Consider the following 19,547-nt stretch of genomic DNA (forward strand, 5'->3'; position numbering starts at 1 on the left):
ACAGCCAGGAATGTTACACAGAGAAACCCTGTCTCAGCCCCCTCCCAAAAAGAAAACTAGACTAGACATAAAACTGTAAGTTGTTTTCTTAATAAAATAAAATAGTTTCCTTCTTTGAATAAAGGAAGGTTTTACTATCCTCACCAATTGAAACAATTATTGTCATTGTCTTCATGAGAGCCCATTGGTTAACTGTGATGCATAATTAACCTCAGCTCTGTTTTACAAGCATACTCATATCAGTAGTGTTCAAGTGTATAACTGGAAGTAGGTTTATTAAAGTTTTCTCTTCTTCCCATGGGAGCTAAGAGACCTTGAGAGCAGCTAAGTTCACTCAGAGTAAAATGTCATTTGTTGGACATTTCATTCAACATTCTACACCCAGTTGCTGGAGGTAACCTTGCTGGAAAAAGCCAACTTCCAATCTTAGGGTGAAAACCCATACTTCTGCTCTTTTTCCCTCTAAAGATAAGATTTTCTAAGAACAACTAATGTTCTTTTCTTTTATAGATTTATATTTCTATCAGAGAAAATATTCAGATGTGTTCAACAGGGATAAATCGTCACCTTTTGAGCAATATTTGCTTTTGGAAACATCAAAAGTCACTCAGAACATCTTGGGAGATTAATATATAAATTAACTTTAACATAATATGACTCTTTTAAGGTTCATTCCTGTGATGTGAGAGAAATGACACTACCATCCTCCCTATTCTCACCCACTGCCTTTCCTTGAGTGCCTCAGTAAAGCCAGCCAATCCCTGGGTTGGTAAAGTTGCTTGACTTCCCTGGGACAAGGAACAAAGGCTCAGTGAGCCCATTTTCTAGAAAAGGATGTGATGATGTCATCTTAGTCTGTTTTCTATTGCAATACATGAACAGCACAGGCCAATTTTTAAAGAATAGCTATTTGTTTCACTAAAGGCTTTTGGGGCTGGAAAGTCCAAGAATTTGATACTAGGATCTGATATGGACTTTCATGCTGTATGATGACATGACAGAGGCATTGCATGATGTGACAGAACAAGCATGCTAGCTTAGATCTCTTTTCCTTTTCTTTTTTTCTTTTAAGATTTATTTATTTTATGTACATAAGTACACTGTCACTGTCTTCAGACACACCAGAAGAGAGCATCGGATCACATTAGAGAAGGTTGTGAGCCACCATGTGGTTGCTAGGAATTGAACTCAGGACCTCTGGAAGAGTAGTCAGTGCTATTAACCACTGAGCCACTCTTTTCATCTTCTTAAAAGGCCACTAATACTGTTATTGGGATACCCTCCTGGCTTAATCCAGCCCTAATTACCACCTGAAGTTCCCACCTCCAAATACCATTAACATATGACTTTGGAAATTGAAGTTTCAATCATGAAATTTTGATGGACAAAGTCAAATCATAGCACCATTCCTGAATCAGAATTTAGCATGGCAGCTTATAGGCTTAAGCTCTGGAATGTAGTAATTGTTTGTTGTTGTGGTAGTGGTGGTGGTTCTCTTTCTCTGAATTTTCTTTAAGTCCCCAGTTCCTTTGGTTCATAGCATCTGTTGTTTTCCTTATAGCTCTATCATATACCCTCTTTCTTAAATGGATCTCTAAATCTAAATCTTCAGGGGAAATCTTGATAATGAGCTCACTTTACCAACTAACTGCACCATTAGGAAGGGCCTTTACACTGGACACTCTTTATCCAGCAAAGATAGCCTTATCCTACATCTGTAAGGAGGCAGGCATGGGAAAAGAGCTTGCTCTCAAAGCACATAGTATGGCCAGGACTGTTAATTCTCTTTTGAAGCTATCCTTGCTGTGTAAGGAGAAAAAGTAGGCTTCAAACTTTCAAAGAAGCACAGCTGGCCCCCATGTCCTCAGTGCCTCCATTCCTCCATAGCCTGCCACAACCTACAGGAGTGTTCCATTCCCTGTGCCCAACCCAGGGGTTTCCACCCTCTTGCTCAGCACCCTCCTCAACCACCCATGGGTTTCTCTTCTGCTACTCACCTGGGCTCCCATTCCAGTGGCTGTGTCACTTACAAAAACTCAGCAACACTTCTGAGTCCTGAGTCTCTTTTGTGTGTCTCCAGGGCCTGCCCAGTCCCTTCCTGCGCTGCCCTTCACAAAGACTCTTGGACCGGGTGGTTCGACGATATGCTGAAGTAGTCGATGCTGGCAGCATCTTCATGGACCACTTCACTGCCGGTGACAAGCTGCGTCTCCTCTACACGCTGGCTGTCAATGCACACCCCATCATCCTGCAGGTACTCAGTGACCCTCTACATGCTTCCCTTCCCAGGTGTGTTGCCACCCCTGGGTTGATTTTCTCCCTTTCTCCCTGCATATCTTGGGGCAACAAAGATGTGCCAGTACATTTGCAACATCAGGTAAATGTTTGACAGCCTTGGCAGCTACAAAGGAATGAGGTATGAGCATGCAGGGCTGAGGGTGTGAGTAGCAGAGAATAGTAGCCAACTTTACGAGCTGAGGCAGCCAAAAAGGGCTTTGTGGAGGCAGGCAAATTTAATCTCTGCCACTAAGGTAAGTAAGATTTGAGCAAACTTGGGGGCTGGTGAAACAGCCACCCACAGATGCACCCTGAAACTATGTTTGGAAAGGAGAAAAAACTGGAAGTGACATAGTTGAAAAGTGGTCAAATAAATGAGGATGTATTGGGGCCTGGGGACATGCTTAGTCAAAAAGACAGAGGCACTTACCATGTTAAGAGACATCCATAGAACCTGTGGGGATAAATCCCCCTGACCAAGGATCAGGACACCTAAGTCACATAGTGGACAGAAAGGATGCCAGAGGTCAAAGGGGAATAAAAGAGGCTGAAAAAGGAATAAAGGGTAGAAGAATGGGTGGGAGAGGAGAAAGGGGGAGAGTAGGAGGAGGAAGGGGGGAAATGAGGAAGGAAGGGAAGAAGAGATGGAGGGAGGAAGAGAGGGGGGAAAGAAGGAAGGGAAGAGAGGAGGGAGAGAAAAAGAGAGGAAGGGAAGGAGGGAGGAGAGGAAAAGAGGAGGGAAAGCAGGGCATGGTGGAGCAGCCTATATAATGAGACCATCATTGAAAATACTATATATAAAGATGCAGGTAGATAAGAAAGGAGCCACAACAAGACAGTTCCTAAAGATTAGCCAAAATGTAAGTGTTGCTTATTGGATTCTTGCTTCATGCCAGGTATTATGCTGAAAATTTGCTATCACTATCAGTGCTCACTACAATCTCCCCAGAATGTTATCATTATCCCCATTGGGACTCAGAAAGTTTCAGCCATGAAACCAAATCCTAAAATTGTCTGACATCAGAGGCAAGAGGAGCTGTACTCTTTTCCCTAAAACCTGCACAGAATCTTTGACACTAAACATACTAATGGCAGAGAAGGCACTGCCACTTGCCCTGCAGGCTCAGGGGTCTTGTTGGAGGTCTTTTACCCACAATTCTAACTTTTGTTAGCACCTTAGTTACCTTAAGGCTTGGTTCCTGAGAGACATAGCCTGGAACCAGGGAACTGAGATATTCCACTCAACCCTGGGCTTTACCCTGAGAGTGTGTGGGATGGGGGCACCAGAGCAGCTTTGCACATTTAGACAAGGTCCATAGGTGTAGGATGCCCCTGTGAGGCACAAAGTATGTAAGGTGACCCAGTTAGGTGAAACTCAAAGCACAAAGAGCATGAGTTCTTTATAACATGACTTAAAAGGGGTAGAGGGTACCACAAAATTGTCAGGGGGAAGGGCTTTGAGGTCTACCTTTTGTTTTGTTTTCTGTAGTGTTGGGGATGGGACCCAGTCCATTGTGTGTGTGAGATAAGCAATCTGCTACTTAGATGCATGAACTAGACTTATCTTGTTTTCTTAAGAAGGTAATCAAAGAATAAAGTGGTATTTATAGTTTTTCTTATCAGTTCATTACAGCTTCATTAAAACATGTTCAAGAGTTGACATTCTAACATAGACATGGACTATTTCTACATGGTCTTACCCTGAGATGAAGAGCTATGTGTGGTCAATAGGAAAATCAGTCTCTTCCAGGACAAACTCCCACAGAGACTGTCCAATAACAAATGGCCAGCTCTGATCACATATACATATGAGTAATACTACATGGACACAGAAGGCTGTATATATACATGTAAAGATATATGCATATAAATATATATGTATCTGTGTGTAGCTATAATAAAGATCATGGATTTTGGAGAAAGAAGGGGGACACAGGAGGAGTTAGTGGAAGAAGGGAAGGCTGGGAGTGATGGAGATGCAGTGCTCATTTATGAAGTGCTAAAAAAAACTATTTTGAAAAATGGTCAAGAAAAATCCAGCTAGGATTCCCTCCCCAAATCCACAAGGTGAGAACAAGTAGTTAGACTGAGCCACACTCTCCCAGATCAGTATTCGTCTATCTGGAAGCTTTCATCCAGTTGAGAAGAACCTTTGAGTATGTAGTTACTGGAGCAAGGCAGATTTGCCCAGCCTAGCAGTGGGGACATCCAAAGAACAGTCACTGGCATGATCCTTGTCCTAACCCAGAACCAGGTACTTCTATTTATTCATGAGCTCTATTGAGACAGCTGGCCTCAACCCTCCTGCCTCAGCCTCCTGAAAAGCTGAAACTATATACATACGTGATACCCTGTTTGTAATATTATTATTATTTGTCTTGTAGTTACCCTGAAGTTAATCTTTTATTATTTTTCCCATGGCCTCTAAGCAATGGTATCTTGGAAATTGCATACTAGTCATATATTTTAAATGACACAACTTAAAATAAACATATTCCCTGAATCCTGGATACCACTGAAAATCACTGAAGGTTGGTTAGCATTCTTAAGTCTCACTTGGAGAAAGTTGTGAAATATGATCCACAGCACAGATGAGAGCAGCCTCCTCCTCCCTGAATTCCTCCTTCCATTAGCAATGCATTACAAAAGTGGAGGAAGAGCATGGGCCTTACCACATGGCAAAAGGTATAAAAAGATGAAGAAATGTTTTGCCATCATGTTTTGAGATCCAGGCTGGCAGTGAGACATATTTATGTGGGCTGCAGGAGAGAGGTACAAAGCAAGCTGCCTCTGTGAGATTTCTCTCTGTGTCTAATGCCTGTTCCTTCTGGCTTGACAGATCTTCCCTGGAGCAGAAGGCTGGCCAATGCCCAGGTACCTGGGCTCCTGTGGTAGATTCCTGGTCAGTACCAGTACCAGACCACTGCAAGAATTTTATGATGCCTCTCCAGAGCAAGCTGCTGACCTTGCCTACCAACTCCTCAGGGTCCTGGAATCCCTGAGGAGCAATGACTTGAACTATTTCTTCTATTTCACCCATGTTGATGCAGGCATGTTTGGCATCTTTGACAATGGGCATCTGTTCATCCGGGATGCCAGTGCGCTAGGCATCATCGACAAGCAGGAAGGTACGCAGCATGGGCTTGGCTGAACAGCTGTCAAGAGGGATATCAGGGTAACCAAAGCTAAGGAGGGGTGACCTGGGGTCACACTCCTGGGCCTTTATACTCTGTGTGTCACCGAGTAATCCAAGTTTGGGGGATGTTAGCAGTCATAAAACAATGTCCCCTCTCCCCCATTTGAATTTTGGTTTCATCTTCAATCCCAAATGGAAAATGAGCTTGGCCTTGCCTATGAGAAACATTGTCCATTGTGGTATGAACCCTGATGAGCCCTCCCGGGATGGTTCTGTATCTCACTCATACACAAGTCACAGGTCCTTCTCTCCCTCAAGCTTTTCTCCTTAGATGTTCTTAGCCTTCATTTAAGACACAATTATCGGCCTGTTGCACTAGTATACTTTGCAATCAGTGTTGATACACTGACTGTAAAGATTGAAACTTAAAATACAAGGAACCGAATGAGATGTGTGAGTGAGTTGTGTTTCTCAGTGTTTATAAGGCTCAACCAGTGTTCTAAAGCCCATTAACCCCCAGTTTCTCAAGGTGACCAAATATGCTGAGCACAATAATGGGACAAGAAACTTTTCTCATTCATGACATGTTTTTTACAAAGTGAAAAGATAGAGAAAACAAACCCTTTTTCTCATTTCCTGATTTACCTTTATTAAGAAGAATCAAATAAGAAAAAAGGTTGATTCCAGAATATTCAGGCTATGCAAACATTGGTCCCATTGCAATCTGCTGAAGGCATATTATGAATGACATGCCCCCCTCCAACTTTCTATTTTAAATGTGCAATGAAACCAATCCTAATAGCATCCTTACTTCCCTAATTCAGTAATCCAGATTTCTACAATTATAGCCCAGCTTCTGGGGGACAGTAGATTCCCCACACTTGCACCTTAGCCTAATTGTCAGAGAACATTACGCAGTGCTGTTCTCTGAAGGGGCTGTTACATTCCTGAGCCCTAAATCTTCTGGTGATAGGAAAATAAGTGAAGCCCTTCTCTCAGCAGTTCTAATTGGCAGTGCCCCACCCTACCCTACCCCACCTCCCACATGAAAGAATAGTTTGTACAGTATCTGATAGTTTCTATTTCTCTTCTAGGCAGCCAAGCAGCTGCCAGGACTGGAGAAAATGAAGACATTTTTAGCTGCCTGGTTTCTGACTGCCAGATCCAGCTGTCCTCCTGTGACACTGTCCCTGAGAAGCAAAGCCTTGTGCTGGTGTGTCAGCAGCTGCTGCCTCAACTTCTCCAGGGAAAGTTTCCCTCCCCTGTGCAAAAGGAGATAGACTCTGCTCTCAGCCTGTGTAGCAAGGATAACAGCACAGACCTAGAAGTTCTTGGGGCTACCAGTTGGCTGAAGGACATCTTAAGATCTTTGAGAACCTGTGATCCTAGATTTGCCTATCGTTACCCAGACTGCAAGTATAATGATAGATTCTGAGTGGCTAAAGGGACAATCTGCAAGCTCTTCCATGTCCTTGGTTGAATTACTGCCAAATTATAAGAAGCAATTCCATTTTGAATATTTAAGTACATTAATTTCCTAAGAAACACACAAAACTTGTGGGGAAAACTTTGACACTGCATATTTGACCTCACTGGCTAGGACACCATTGCATAGTCAGGAGGTGGACACAGGAAGACCAGGTGTGAACACTCAATATCTTTGAACCTCCATTTTCTGTATATTTTACCAGACTTTTGCAAGTTTCAAGAAAACAGAGGTGTAAGGAGCCCAGAAATACAATTGTGACCAACAAAGCATGTTCCAGAAACACACGCAGATAGGGCAAGTGAGAAAGTCCCATATTTTGGGGAGGCTGGTGTAGGTAGAGGGCAAGGTGAAGGCAGGGCTTTGAGCCATTGGAACTCAACACCCCCATTCCTACTCTCCTGCATCTGCGAGAAGAGACTATAAGCCAAAAGGATGACCTCACCTGCCACCAGTTCCTGAACTCTCTGGGCACCTGGTATTCCTTATGCATGTGCAAAAATCACCTCAGGACATGGAAAAGAGTCAAGGGTAAGATGAGAATGGGGACAACTGGGGCCAATGTGCTTGCTTAGGTTCTCTAAAAGCAAGGGTCAAAACCCAATTACCTGAGTTTTCTTAGAGGATATGCATACAGAGAAGGTAGAAAAAGGGAAACATGCAAAGGCTGAAAGGCAAACTCATGCTACAGTTTGACCATCAGCAAAAGTTAGACAATGTAGACTTTCTGGGCTTCTACAAGACCAAGACTGAGCCATACATCAAAGAAATCCCATATCTCCAATGAACAGATCCATTTTATTATCCAACTGTGTTCAGCACTGGCCAGAATAGGCTATGGCAAGTGTGACTGCAGCTTAGTTGCAAAACCAGATTTCAGAGCACAGCAACCTGCAGACATTAAACAGGTTCCACTGCCATTCTAGGTGCAGCCTGGGACCAGGGCCTGCTCTCTCTGCACCACTCAAGGAGTCCTAGAACTCTTATCCAAATGTGGCCTTGCAAGTCATTATAAAAACATTTGTTTTCAACCAATGGAATACATTTTACTAAAAAATTACTTTGACATACCTTTAATGTATTTAACTATATGGCTTATGGGCCTCTATGCATGACATTTTCTGCCCTCCATAACAATCATAAAGGTCTCTTAGACCTTTATTTAGCCTCACTATAAGACCTCTACTTATGGGAATTGTTTGGTCTACCTCCTTTCTTCTACCTCTAAATTAGCACCTTGGCAGTCAGAACACCTGATTTAACAAGCCTCACTGCATACAGAAGGAAACTGAGGCCCAGAGAGGCCATGATTTGCTGAGAAACTGCTGAAATCCTCCCTACCAGTCCATTCCCCAGTTCCTTTCCTCATCAGTCTCATCTATAGAATTCTATTTTCATTCACATTTAAAGTTGAATCTCAAAGGCCCTATCTTGTGGTATATCATGTGGCCTTTTGGTGTTGCCTTTTGACAACTGCTCCAGACATTGTCCCATGGCAACCACAACAGTGAGGATAACAGACCAAGCTTATACCATGCCTGAGAAGCTTTAAAATTGGTGTCCTCTGGCTGGCTGTGGAGAATGATGTTTGACCACATCTCCAACCTAAGTTATCATGATTTCCTCTCCCTACCGACTTGCTTGAAGTATGTGATCCTAGGCATCCTACTGACCAGAGAACGCAGGGAAGGGGCTACAGTTTCAGACTCTCCAAAGATGCACAGGAACATAAGACTGTCCCCATAATCAACCCCACTCATGTCAGGATCAGTCTATCTCAATAGAACCATTGTGTTTCCACTGAAGACTGTGAGTAACTTTGATTTAGGATCTACAGAGTTGAGAAATGGAACTTATAATAACCCTCCTCTTGCCTCTCTACCACATATTTGTGGGGAAGAAAAGAAGGAGGGAATGAGTCCTCTATGCCCGTGGTCTGGGACTCTGAAAAATTATCCTTCAAAATCATGGAGCAGCTAAATCTAGGAAGGAAACAGCCCTAGATTCCTACTGAGTCAAAACAAAGAAATCTTATGTCCTCTTTGATAGAGACCCAGAAGCAAGCAAAGAACAAAACTACCTGAATACCTGCAGGAGGTGAGTGGAAGATTTGTTTTTAGTATGAACTAAAACAAGCACTATGTCTGCAGTTCAGTCCAAGGGAAGACAGATAACCTTTTAGGCAGGGCCTAACACTTTGAAGTGGCCTAGAAATGACTCCTCATCTAGTGGTCTTTTATAAGATTAGGAGGTTAAGAAGTCCTTTTCTCATACATTTGGAACGCAGACCTTTTCTTGCCATCATGACCAAAGATCACAGACCCCCTCCTAGGTATTATCTCCAAGCCATATCCTCCCTAATCACTCCCTGATATCTGTTGATTCTCTGTCCATCCCTACCTGTGATAGACACAGAACAGAGCTGCCAGGCCTCCCTCCACAAGGGACACTTCTTCATTGAGTGCAGTAGTGTAGGTTGCAGGCAGCACTGACTGTCAGCCCTTTGGGCTGTGCCTTGGTCACTCTGTGGCTTCACTTGAGGCCACACTTGTCCTGAGACATATCGATACCTAGTCACTGGGCTTATGATGAAATGTTTTGCCTCAATCATTTTGACCCAGTTAGCTACAACCCGAATGGGTAATTTTTATTCCAAAACTCTACATGCATCAGATCAAGACTCTTCTGGGCCTGCAACACAGTCTAACTGACCTTGCCCCTCCTTTTTCTATGAATTCTTTTCACAGGTGTTGACTAAATGAGCACCAATGAGTGGACAAAATGGTGGCTCCACAAAAACATGTTCACATCTTAATCCCCAGAAGCTGTGATAATTGCCTTTATGGGAAAAGATGTGATTAAGGACTGTGGGACTTTCCAGGATTGTATAGGTAGGTCTTAAATGGAAGCCCACGTGTCCTCATAAGATGGAGGCAGAGGAACTTTTGAGAAAGAAAATCCAATAATGTGAAGACAGAGGTCAGTCAAGACTGGCACAATGCAACTGAACTCCAGCATCCATCAGGAATTGGCAAGGAAGGAATCCTTCTGCCAGATCCTCCACAGGAACTATGAATCTCATGCTACCCTAATTTCAACCCAGTGAGCCCCAAGAATTGTGAGAGAATACAATTCTATTGGACTGCACCACCTCCTTCATAGTAATTTGTTTTAACACTTGCAGAAATCCAATACACACTCTGAAGTCTACTGAATATCAGTGTCCAGAGAGTTCCACCTGCAACATTCACCCACAGTCTTCTGTGAGCAAATGGAAGAAATACTTGAGCTAAGATGTACTGCACTGGTAGAGCACTTGCATAGCAAGCTGGATCCCTAGTTTTATCCCCCAATACAGCAAAAGCATGGCCTGGCATGGGAAGTATAGGATAGATCCTCATGCAGAGCTGAAGGTTTCTTTCCTCCAAAACTCTAGACATTACTGAAGACCCTGCTCAGTCTTATGATTATTCGGAGGCTTTCTTGATAGTTCAGCTACCAGAGATCACTTTCTGAACCTTGTCCCTTATGTTCTGTGCCACAGGTCTGTGCCTCATGTTTGGTTTCAGGATGATCTGTGTCCTGCTTGCCATCTAGCTCAGAGATTCCTGAGTCGGGGCGAGATGGAGGGAGGCAGTAATGTGAAGAACTTTGTGTTTCCAATAATAAGGGAGGGCTAGACACAAAGCAGAGGCTAGGAAATGCTCCTACTGAGACAAGTGATTGACTTCTTTTGCCCTTCCTTACATTGTTCATGTGCTATCCTGGCTACCAATCAAAGAGAGCCACTTCTCAATAGCCAAGAGACAAGTGAGACAACATACAAGAGACTTCAACCAGAATAGAATTATAATCGGCTATATTCTACTGGCTGAGATTTGAGTGGAGGTATTATTTTGCCAGTTTATATCAACCACACCTTTTATCCGGTAGGCTGGGCTATATGATTTGTGGGAACCAAAGAAAAATGGAAATGTGAGATGGATCTATTCAGAAACAGCTCATAGTTGTAAGATGAGACAACAAAGCTAAGTTGAGGCCCTCTTCTGTGTAGGTTTCAGGCTCATCAAGCAGGCAAGGACTGCAGATACACTCCTTACACTTGGCATGGAGTGTTATTACCATTTATTGGAGGTTCCGTTGCCCTCCACACTCAAAGGGAGCAAGTATAGGACAGAGGTGAAATATATGCTTAAAGCTTATAAGATCAGACTCAGTAGAGTGAACAGCACCCCAGTCCATGAATCTGACTGTACAGGAGTATGTTGATTTCAGTGGTTTGGTAAATATGGTAATTGGTGAGTCTCCTGCCTGTGGTCTTACAACACCTAAACCTAAACATTTTCTCTGTAGTTAAAATAAATCCTATGTCGTTTACTTTTTCCAGGACTTGCTTTTTGTGTGCATAAAAATATGGAGGATTAGCTTTATTCTTGAAGAAATATTGTCCCCTGTAAGTCATGTGATGTCTCTGTTTGAAGGCAAATTTAGGAAATGAACAGAGGCTGTCTCCATAGAGAATGGAGACCCAAAATGCCATCTTAGAGGAAATCCTGATTTGTTGTAGAAATATTTCGTTCCAACAGGGGTTTTTACCCAGCCTTGATCATTCAATTCCCTACTAAAATATGCACACAACCTTTATATGTTTTTTTATACAACAATAAAGCTTAAACAGCACAAGAGCTGGGGACATATCTACCCTCTATGCTATTAGAATCTACTTTCCTATCGATAACACTGAGTTATTACTTACAATGCTTCATCTGGGCTGCTCTTAACTCCAATTGGCCAGCCCTCAGGGCCACACTTTTATGGCTCACCATGGTGACTCTTCTCTCTTCCTTCACCTTCTCCTCCTCATGGTTCTCTTCCAACTCCAAGTCTGAGAAACCTAAACCCCATCTATGTCTCTTCTGCTTAGCTATTGGCTATTGGCATCTTTATTAAATAATCCGAAATAATTTGGCAACAGGGTCACTTGGGTCTACATGCAGATTCCAGGTCTACACATAGCACTACAGTAGACAGCAAGACCAAACCTCAATACTGATTCCTACCCAGGGAGCTCCCACAATGCCTCTGGCTGTTAGTCTGACCGTAGCCATTTTGGGTGCAGTCATGAAAGACAGCAGCCTCCCTCCCTCCCTCCCTCCCTCCCCCCCCTCCCTCCATATTCTGGCCCTCCAGCAGGCTCAGAAGAGAAACTTCCAGAGAATGTGGTACAGGGAGCTTTGCCAAGTCCACCTGTGCTCATTATATGACGATAATTGGCCCAGTGAGCACCAGTGTTCACGTGGTTCATGGTAATATGGCTCCCCCATCCACTCTACCCCTGTTGTCCACAGACGTTGGCCCAGTTGAGCTTACAAGAACATAGGATATTCTCTATCTTGCAGCTTTTGAAGGAACTTTAAATCATAATAAAAGGTTGACACCCAAGCAGGGGACAACAGCATTTGCAAATGCAACAGCTCTCCAAGAAAGCAAGTTGGAGGCATTGCACAGTGAAGACAGGACATGTCAGTGACACATACATTAGAACTTTGAAGAGACAGTAAGGAAAAAACAACATTTCTGTTCCACTCAGGTGACCAAAGAATAACTTTCAAGCCTAGACTATGACCCTAGAGCCAGCATGGCAAACCCAAGGGAAAATTGGCTCAGGAAGAAGACATGGACCCTTTTGGATCCTGCTGTAGTCATTTGCAAAAATCAGCATATCAATGTTATTCTTTGCAGAAATGATGTTCATTGTAATTAAGTAATAAACATACCATTTGTAGTAAATAATAATGCACTATAATTGCAAACTGTTGGAAAAATCATAAAGGTAGCTACATGTGGAACCGTGAAAGGCAGCCTGTTTTCTGGTCAAGCTAGGGGAGGGGGAGGGGGCGGGGGAGGGGGGAGAGGGAGAGGAGAGGAGAAAGGCCTAGGTTTTGTTTTTAACTAAGCCACTCATGGTCTTGGGCAATCTGGAGTTCCAGTGTAGGTCTCTTGTTTGTGGAGGGTACGCTTTAGCTGATTCTGTCTCTCGTGGATGGTGCAACCATCCTCTGCTGCCACTTGTGGGGCACTGGTCATGGGGAAATAAAAGGGGTGGGAGAGGTGACCCAAGTCTTGCCAGAGCTCTGGGGCTCTGGGCAGGCAGACGTGGGAGACTGCCGAGGGACCCCACGGAACCACTGCAAGATGGGTGTTGGGCCATGTTAGGCCACTGGACCCCACTCCTCAGGGTGGGGAAGGCACAGTCTCTGCTCCAACTCTCGGACACCACAGACCGCTGGGTACCACTGGAGAGTTGGTTCTGGGGTCTCTGGGCCTCACAGAGGCCAGAGATGACAGGTTCTAAGTCTCAGATGCCTCTGGATGTCACAGAAGAACTGAGAACAAAGTGGGGTCCTGGGAGCAGCTTGGTCAGGGCCAGGGCCAAAGGGAAAAGGGGAGGGGGGGGAGGCGCTGGGTAGTTTCTGGGTGAGTGAGAGTCTGGCTAGCTCAGGCTGCTAGCTCAGCGGGTGGCTTGGGTTGGCTAGTGGCCATGGCTAGAACACAGAAAGGCCTCCTGGTGGGAGGTTAGATGCGTGGCTCTTTACAGGGAAACCTGCTCCATTGTTCCCGCCCAGCGGATCCTGATGAGAAGAGAAGGTCCATGGTTTCAAGGTGTTTATTGTAGAAAGGCAGAGATAGGGAGAAGAGTAGAGAAGTAGAGGGCAGCCATGGCCATGTTGAGAGAGGAGAGAAGAGTGGGGACGAAGGAGGACAAAAGGTCAGAGTAAGACCAAGAGCTTAAGAGAGAGAGAAGAGACAAGAGAGAGAGGGGAGGGGCCAAGCAGCCCCTTTTATAGTGAGCTAGGCTACCTTGTTGTTGCCAGGTCACTGTGGAGAGGAGCATACCTGGCTATTGCCAAGTAACTGTGTGGGTGGAGTACAGACAGCCTATGTGACTGATGGCCACAGAATTATGGAGCTGAGTTCTCATGTCAGGAGCCTATGTCTGGGAGCATGGCAAACAGGTTTTCTGTCCCCTGAAGATTAATCTGTTGGATCTCCGGGGTTGGAACCTAGCTTGACCAGAAAACAGCCTGTCTTTCACAGTCCCACAGCTACACAGAACAGAGGCAGAATTAACTACAGTGTATCCACACAACAGCATGCCATGCCCTGTACAGAGGGAAGATGAAGGGCTCCAAGAACTCACATGAGGAAAAGCATCATAGGTATTTATAGGGAGCTAATTTTTGTGCAGGAAAGAAGACATGTAAAACCCCATTTACATGTTTGCTCACTTGAAATATTCTAAACTAGATGCTATGAGAAATTGGAAGTAATGATTTGATTGTTTATCTTAATGCATGCACAGTACAGGCTAGTAGGCTAGGAAGTGTGCCTAGAGCTCCATTAAGAAAATGGCAGCCCTTGGTTTGGGTGAGAGTGATGCTTGGTCATTCTGTCTGCACAATGTTCATGTTGTTGTTTGTGTTAAGCATGAGTACAGAGTAGCCTTGTTTTATCTTGATCCATCTTAGTCAAAGAGGAGCCTTGTTTGATTTTGGCAATCTGAGGAATTGTTTATGTTGTAAGGAGAAAACAAGGGCTGTACTGTCCTGGCCAAAGCCAGCTGTGGGCAACACTGAGGCTAAGGCCTAACTGATAGTGCCAACCCAACTCCACCTCTCAAGAATTTCTGTCTCCTTTTCTCTAGGACCATTGGTAGAATTCAAAAAGAGTCCATATAAACAGGGCTATTATCAATGTTAATTTCTTAGTATCAGTATCAGTGAAGATTCAAGTTAAGTGATATGTTAGCACGTGAGGAGCCTAACTGAACAGTATAAATGTATTCTGCACTCTATTTTGTACCTTTGTTATAAGTATAAAATTATTCAAAAATAAAGACAGCATTTAATAAAAACATCAGTTAACCCTGTGTGTGTGTGTGTGTGTGTGTGTGTGTGTGTGTATGTGTGTGGTATGTGTAAATGTGTGTGTTATATGTGTGTGTATGGTGTATGTATATGTGTGTGTGTGTATGGTGTATGTATATGTGTGTGTGTGTGTGTGTGGTGTATGTGCTTATGTGTGTGCTTATGTGTACGTGTATATGTGTGGTGTGGGTGTGGGTGTGTGCCACAGCAATCAAGTTGATGTCAATTCTTTCCTCCTACCATGTGGCTCCTTCAGGTTATCAGTCTTTTCAGGAGGAACCTTTTACATTCTGAGTCATCTTGCTACCTCTAAGAGTTTTGTTTTATTTTATTTATTTTATTTATCTTATTTTATTTTTAAACCTTTACTCATAGAGCAGAAATTAATTAGCACTGTGTGGAGAGGTTAGTTTGCATGTCAGGGTTGTGCTGTGGAAAACAAGACATGTATCTCAAAAATTCAAAGCATCATCTGTGTGACAAGATGGCCCTGACTATGACAAACACATGGAAGTTGACCTGGCATCACAAGAGGATTTGGGTCTCCCACAGAAGGTATAGTCTAGGGCAGAGTTCATCAGATAGAAACATTACTGCTCCGTTTCCATTGTTACTGACATTTCTCTCCATCTCTTTGATCCAATCTGTTTATGTGAATATATCCATCCTGGTACAAGTGCTGCTTGGACCACAGTTGAAGATCAGAGACACTTGGGGCTCCCCTATAGGCCCATCTCAGATCCTTTCCCTGCTATACACAGACTACAGTGTCCCTTGAAAAGCAGCTGCCAAGCATAGCTTAATCCACTCCCATTACCCTATCCTGCCATCTCTACAGTTATCACTTAGCCAAATCTATCTATTTGAATCTTGCCTGTGCCTGCAACAACTCTCTAAGAAGAAAAATTAATCTTTAAGAGAAATTGTACCAAAAGTAAGTCAGTAGTATTTGGCTTGTTAAAATAACAAATATTTTGATATTTTTTTAATGATCCTACCCAGGGCAGGAAAAGAGGCAAGCCATGAAAACTTTGTAAGAACATCATCCCACTGAAAAGCAATTTGGCAAAGTTCATCAAGAGTCTTAAAAGGGGAGTGGTGAGTAGAGTGGGGAGAAAAAGCCTAAAAGGAGATGGCACATTCTACCCAGTAATTCCACTTATGGGATGCAAGCCAAAAGAAGTCTTCAAGAATTCAGAGAAACGTATGTGCAGACTCCTGCAAAAATCATGTGTTAAATATCCATGACATCTACTAAATGAGAATAAGTGGTATTTTTAACAGGTATAAACTACAAGACAATGTAACATGGAAAAGGAGAAAACAGAATCACAAATTTGAAAGCCAAACAGCAAAAAATTTAGGACCAAGAGAATGGGATCTTAAACTGGCAGCAAAAAATTAGAGAACCATCTCAATTCATACCAAAATCCCTTTCCTCCCAAAGTTTGAGACTGACAATACCAGATCACATCAGAAATGAGAGCCAAGAAGTAACTGGAGTCTGGATAAGGCTTCTTTTTAGAAGCAATTGGATCTCTGCCCTATCCCCAGTTTTCAGATCCAAAGTCAGGGCTCTGAAAGATCAACAGCAACAACAACAACAAAATCAGACACTCCTTCCCTAGACAGTATGCATGCAGAGAGGGCCTGAAAGTTTGCATGCATGAAGACTGTACGTTCCCCACCCTCTCTCAAAACTCTAGGCTGGAGAATAGAGGAGTGAGCTGGCTCCCAGAACCCCATGCAGGAGATTGACATCAGAAGCTCCTCAAATAAGGCACTCACCAGGTGCCCACCAAGAGGGCTCTGGGCTTTCCAAAGTCATCTTTTTCAGTTCCCTGTGACTTTTGTTTTCCTTCTAGTTTTGAGTCTCAACATTATTTTGAAATTATTTCAAGCCTTCAGAAAAACTGATAGAAAAGTCCAAATACCTCCATGCACCCTGAATCTGCATTGATCATTGTTTGCTTTCTGCCCTGTGCCTACTTTGTCAGCCCTCACTGCCCTCTTCACCTGTCTCCCTGTCTCCATTCCTGGATGGCTCTGATGCCTCATACTCTGCCTTTTATATTCCCACTTTTTTCTGAGCTATTTTGGAGAGATTATAAATGTGCCCCTACATGCTTAAGTCCATATCTTAAAAGCAAAGACTTTTATAACCACAATATGAGGACCCAGACCAGAGCAGTATCACTGAAATCCTATTAACTGACTCCAGTATATCTTCAGATTTTGTAAAATTTCCCCAAACTGTCCTTCAAGAAAGTTTGGGGTTTTTTTGTTTTTCCTGTCTCCTGAACCACACATTGCACACAGTTGTATGTCTCTGGTCTCCTTTAACTTGAAATAATTTCTCCACTTGTATATATGTGCTTTGTCACTTTGATGTCTTTCTTTAAAATGGAGAGGCTACTTGTTTTGTAGAATGTCATTCAGTTGGGGTTTTCTGATTCAATATGGGTTTTGCAGTTAGAGTAAGAAGTGACACTGCAATTTTGTCACTGTGTCATATCACAGGACATATGAGGTTAGTTTATGAGATGATTGGTGATGTTCATGTGGTTAAGATGACCTGTACTCACAAGCCTCCACTGTAAAGTTAACATATAATTTAGAGGTAATACTTTGAAATTATCAAAATAGCCTCTGTTCCTCAAACTTCCCACGTACTAATATTAGCATCCATTGGTAATTCTTATCTAAATCAGCTGTCACTAGAATGGTTGCTGTACTGGCTAGTTTTGTGTCAACTTGACACAGCTGGAGTTATCACAGAGAAAGGAGCTTCAGTTGAGGAAATGACTCCATGAGATCCAGCTGTAAGGCATTTTCTCAATTAGTGATCAAGGGGGAAAGGCCCCTTGTGGGTGGGACCATCTTTGGGCTGGTAGTCTTGGGTTCTATAAGAGAGCAGGCTGAGCAAGCCAGGGGAAGCAAGCCAGTAAAGAACATCCCTCCATAGCCTCTGCATCAGCTCCTGCTCCCTGACCTGCTTGAGTTTCAGTCCTGACTTCTTTCAATGATGAACAAATGAATAAACCCTTTCCTCCCCAAGTGCTTCTTGGTCATGATGTTTGTGCAGGAATAGAAACCCTGACTAAGACAAATTGGTACCAACAGAGTGGAGTATTCCTGTGAAAACCTGACCATGTTTGGGGGAGGACTGTGGAAGGACTTTGGAACTTTGGGCTAGAAGATCCATTCAGTGTTAAGAGCTCTGTCAGATGTTGTATAGGAGCTTGGAAGATAATGTTGAGAACAGTGCAGAAGATGGAGGCCTAGCTTGTGAAATTTCAGAGGGAAAAATAAAGATTCATTTCAGGGCCATTGCTATTTGGGAGTTTGATTATTCTGTGGTTCTGGTTAGCTGGGGCTGAAGAATCAGCTGTGATTAACAAGATACCAGAACTACTAAAGCAAAACCTTTGTATTACTGGGACTATTGATGCTGGTTAGCTGGAGCTAAGAAATTAGTGGTGATTAAGAAGAGACCAGCATCACTGAGGAACACTTCTGGGAAGTGTTTTCTGAGAGCACAGAGGCTGTGTTCCAGAGATAGCCAAAGTTGTACCTTGTGCTGTGGATGGAGTTAATAATGTGTAAGAGTTACCCAGGTGGTACTGGTTTTGAAGGCATGAAGGGGTCACGCAGAGCAGCTGAGGCTCACCACTGTGAGAGGCCATAGAAGGCCATTGGTGAAGGTGCAGCCTCAGTTGAAGGTGATGGCCCAGGACTGAAGGGGTCATTCAGTGTTTTGGAGATGCCAGTACCATGAGATGACCACCAAGAGCAGCAGCAATGGGGTACAGGTATCTGGAGTGTACAGGATGACGGGTGTGCTACAAAGGGCATGGCTGGAGAAGTGACCCAAGCCCTTGGAGGAGCCCAGAAGATCGTGAGTTGGATCCCAGACATTGGATGGTTGGAGATTGATTTTTGCTTTTGATTGTGACTGTGCCCTGATATTTTTCCCTCTTGAAGGAAGAAACTATTTTAGTGGAGCCCACAGTTAAGAGACTTTTAATTGTAAAAAGACTTTGGGTTTTAAAAGAGATAGATATTTTAAAGAGATTGAAATTGTAAGAATATGTAAAGACTGTGGGACTTTTAAAGTTATTTAGATCTTGGGGATGAAAAAGAACGTAAGGGTTGAAGCTTACTTAGTGATGTGTTTGTGTGTCAAGTTGACAAGGGATCAATTGTACTGGCTAGTTTTGTGTCAACTTGACACAGCTGGAGTTATCACAGAGAAAGGAGCTTCAGTTGAGGAAATGCCTCCATGAGATCCAGCTGTAAGGCATTTTCTCAATTAGTGATCAAGGGGGAAAGGCCCCTTGTGGGTGGGACCATCCCTGGGCTGGTAGTCTTGGGTTCTATGAGAGAGCAGGCTGAGCAAGCCAGGGGAAGCAAGCCAGTAAGTAACATCCCTCCATGGCCTCTGCATCAGCTCCTGCTCCCTGACCTGCTTGAGTTCCAGTCCTGACTTCTTTCAGTGATGAACAGCAATGTGGAAGAGTAAGCTGAATAAACCCTTTCCTCCCCAAGTGCTTCTTGGTCATGATGTTTGTGCAGGAATAGAAACCCTAACTAAGACAGTTGCCAAGTAATGACTTTCTAATTCTTTTATTCCTGTTCCATTGATTATTTGCAATCTTTGTACAAAAATAACTTTTTCTTTCCCCATACTTAGTATTTTATGTATGGACTAGTAGATTAA

The 19,547-nt window shown here is 43.3% G+C and overlaps 1 protein-coding gene across 2 annotated transcripts in view; it reads left to right on the top strand.

The window, feature by feature from the left end:
* Positions 1-11,973, top strand: part of Dipk2b (divergent protein kinase domain 2B) — a 55,313-nt gene extending 43,340 nt beyond the window's left edge. Inside the window, exons 3-6 of one of the 2 annotated variants that reach the window (XR_003835650.2) lie at positions 2,081-2,254; positions 5,117-5,405; positions 6,508-8,996; positions 9,647-11,973. Coding sequence is in view for 1 of the 2 variants with exons in the window: in XM_021153889.3 (XP_021009548.1) it covers positions 2,081-2,254; positions 5,117-5,405; positions 6,508-6,848 (804 nt within the window). In the remaining variant the exon portion in view is untranslated. Of the gene's footprint in view, positions 1-2,080; positions 2,255-5,116; positions 5,406-6,507 lie in introns of both variants that reach the window. The other variant, XM_021153889.3, reaches the window with a different exon arrangement.
* The last annotated feature ends 7,574 nt before the right edge of the window (positions 11,974-19,547 follow it).

This window comes from Mus caroli, unplaced genomic scaffold (assembly GCF_978045245.1).
Source record: "Mus caroli unplaced genomic scaffold, Mus_caroli_1 scaffold_5, whole genome shotgun sequence".
NCBI lineage: Eukaryota > Metazoa > Chordata > Mammalia > Rodentia > Muridae > Mus > Mus caroli.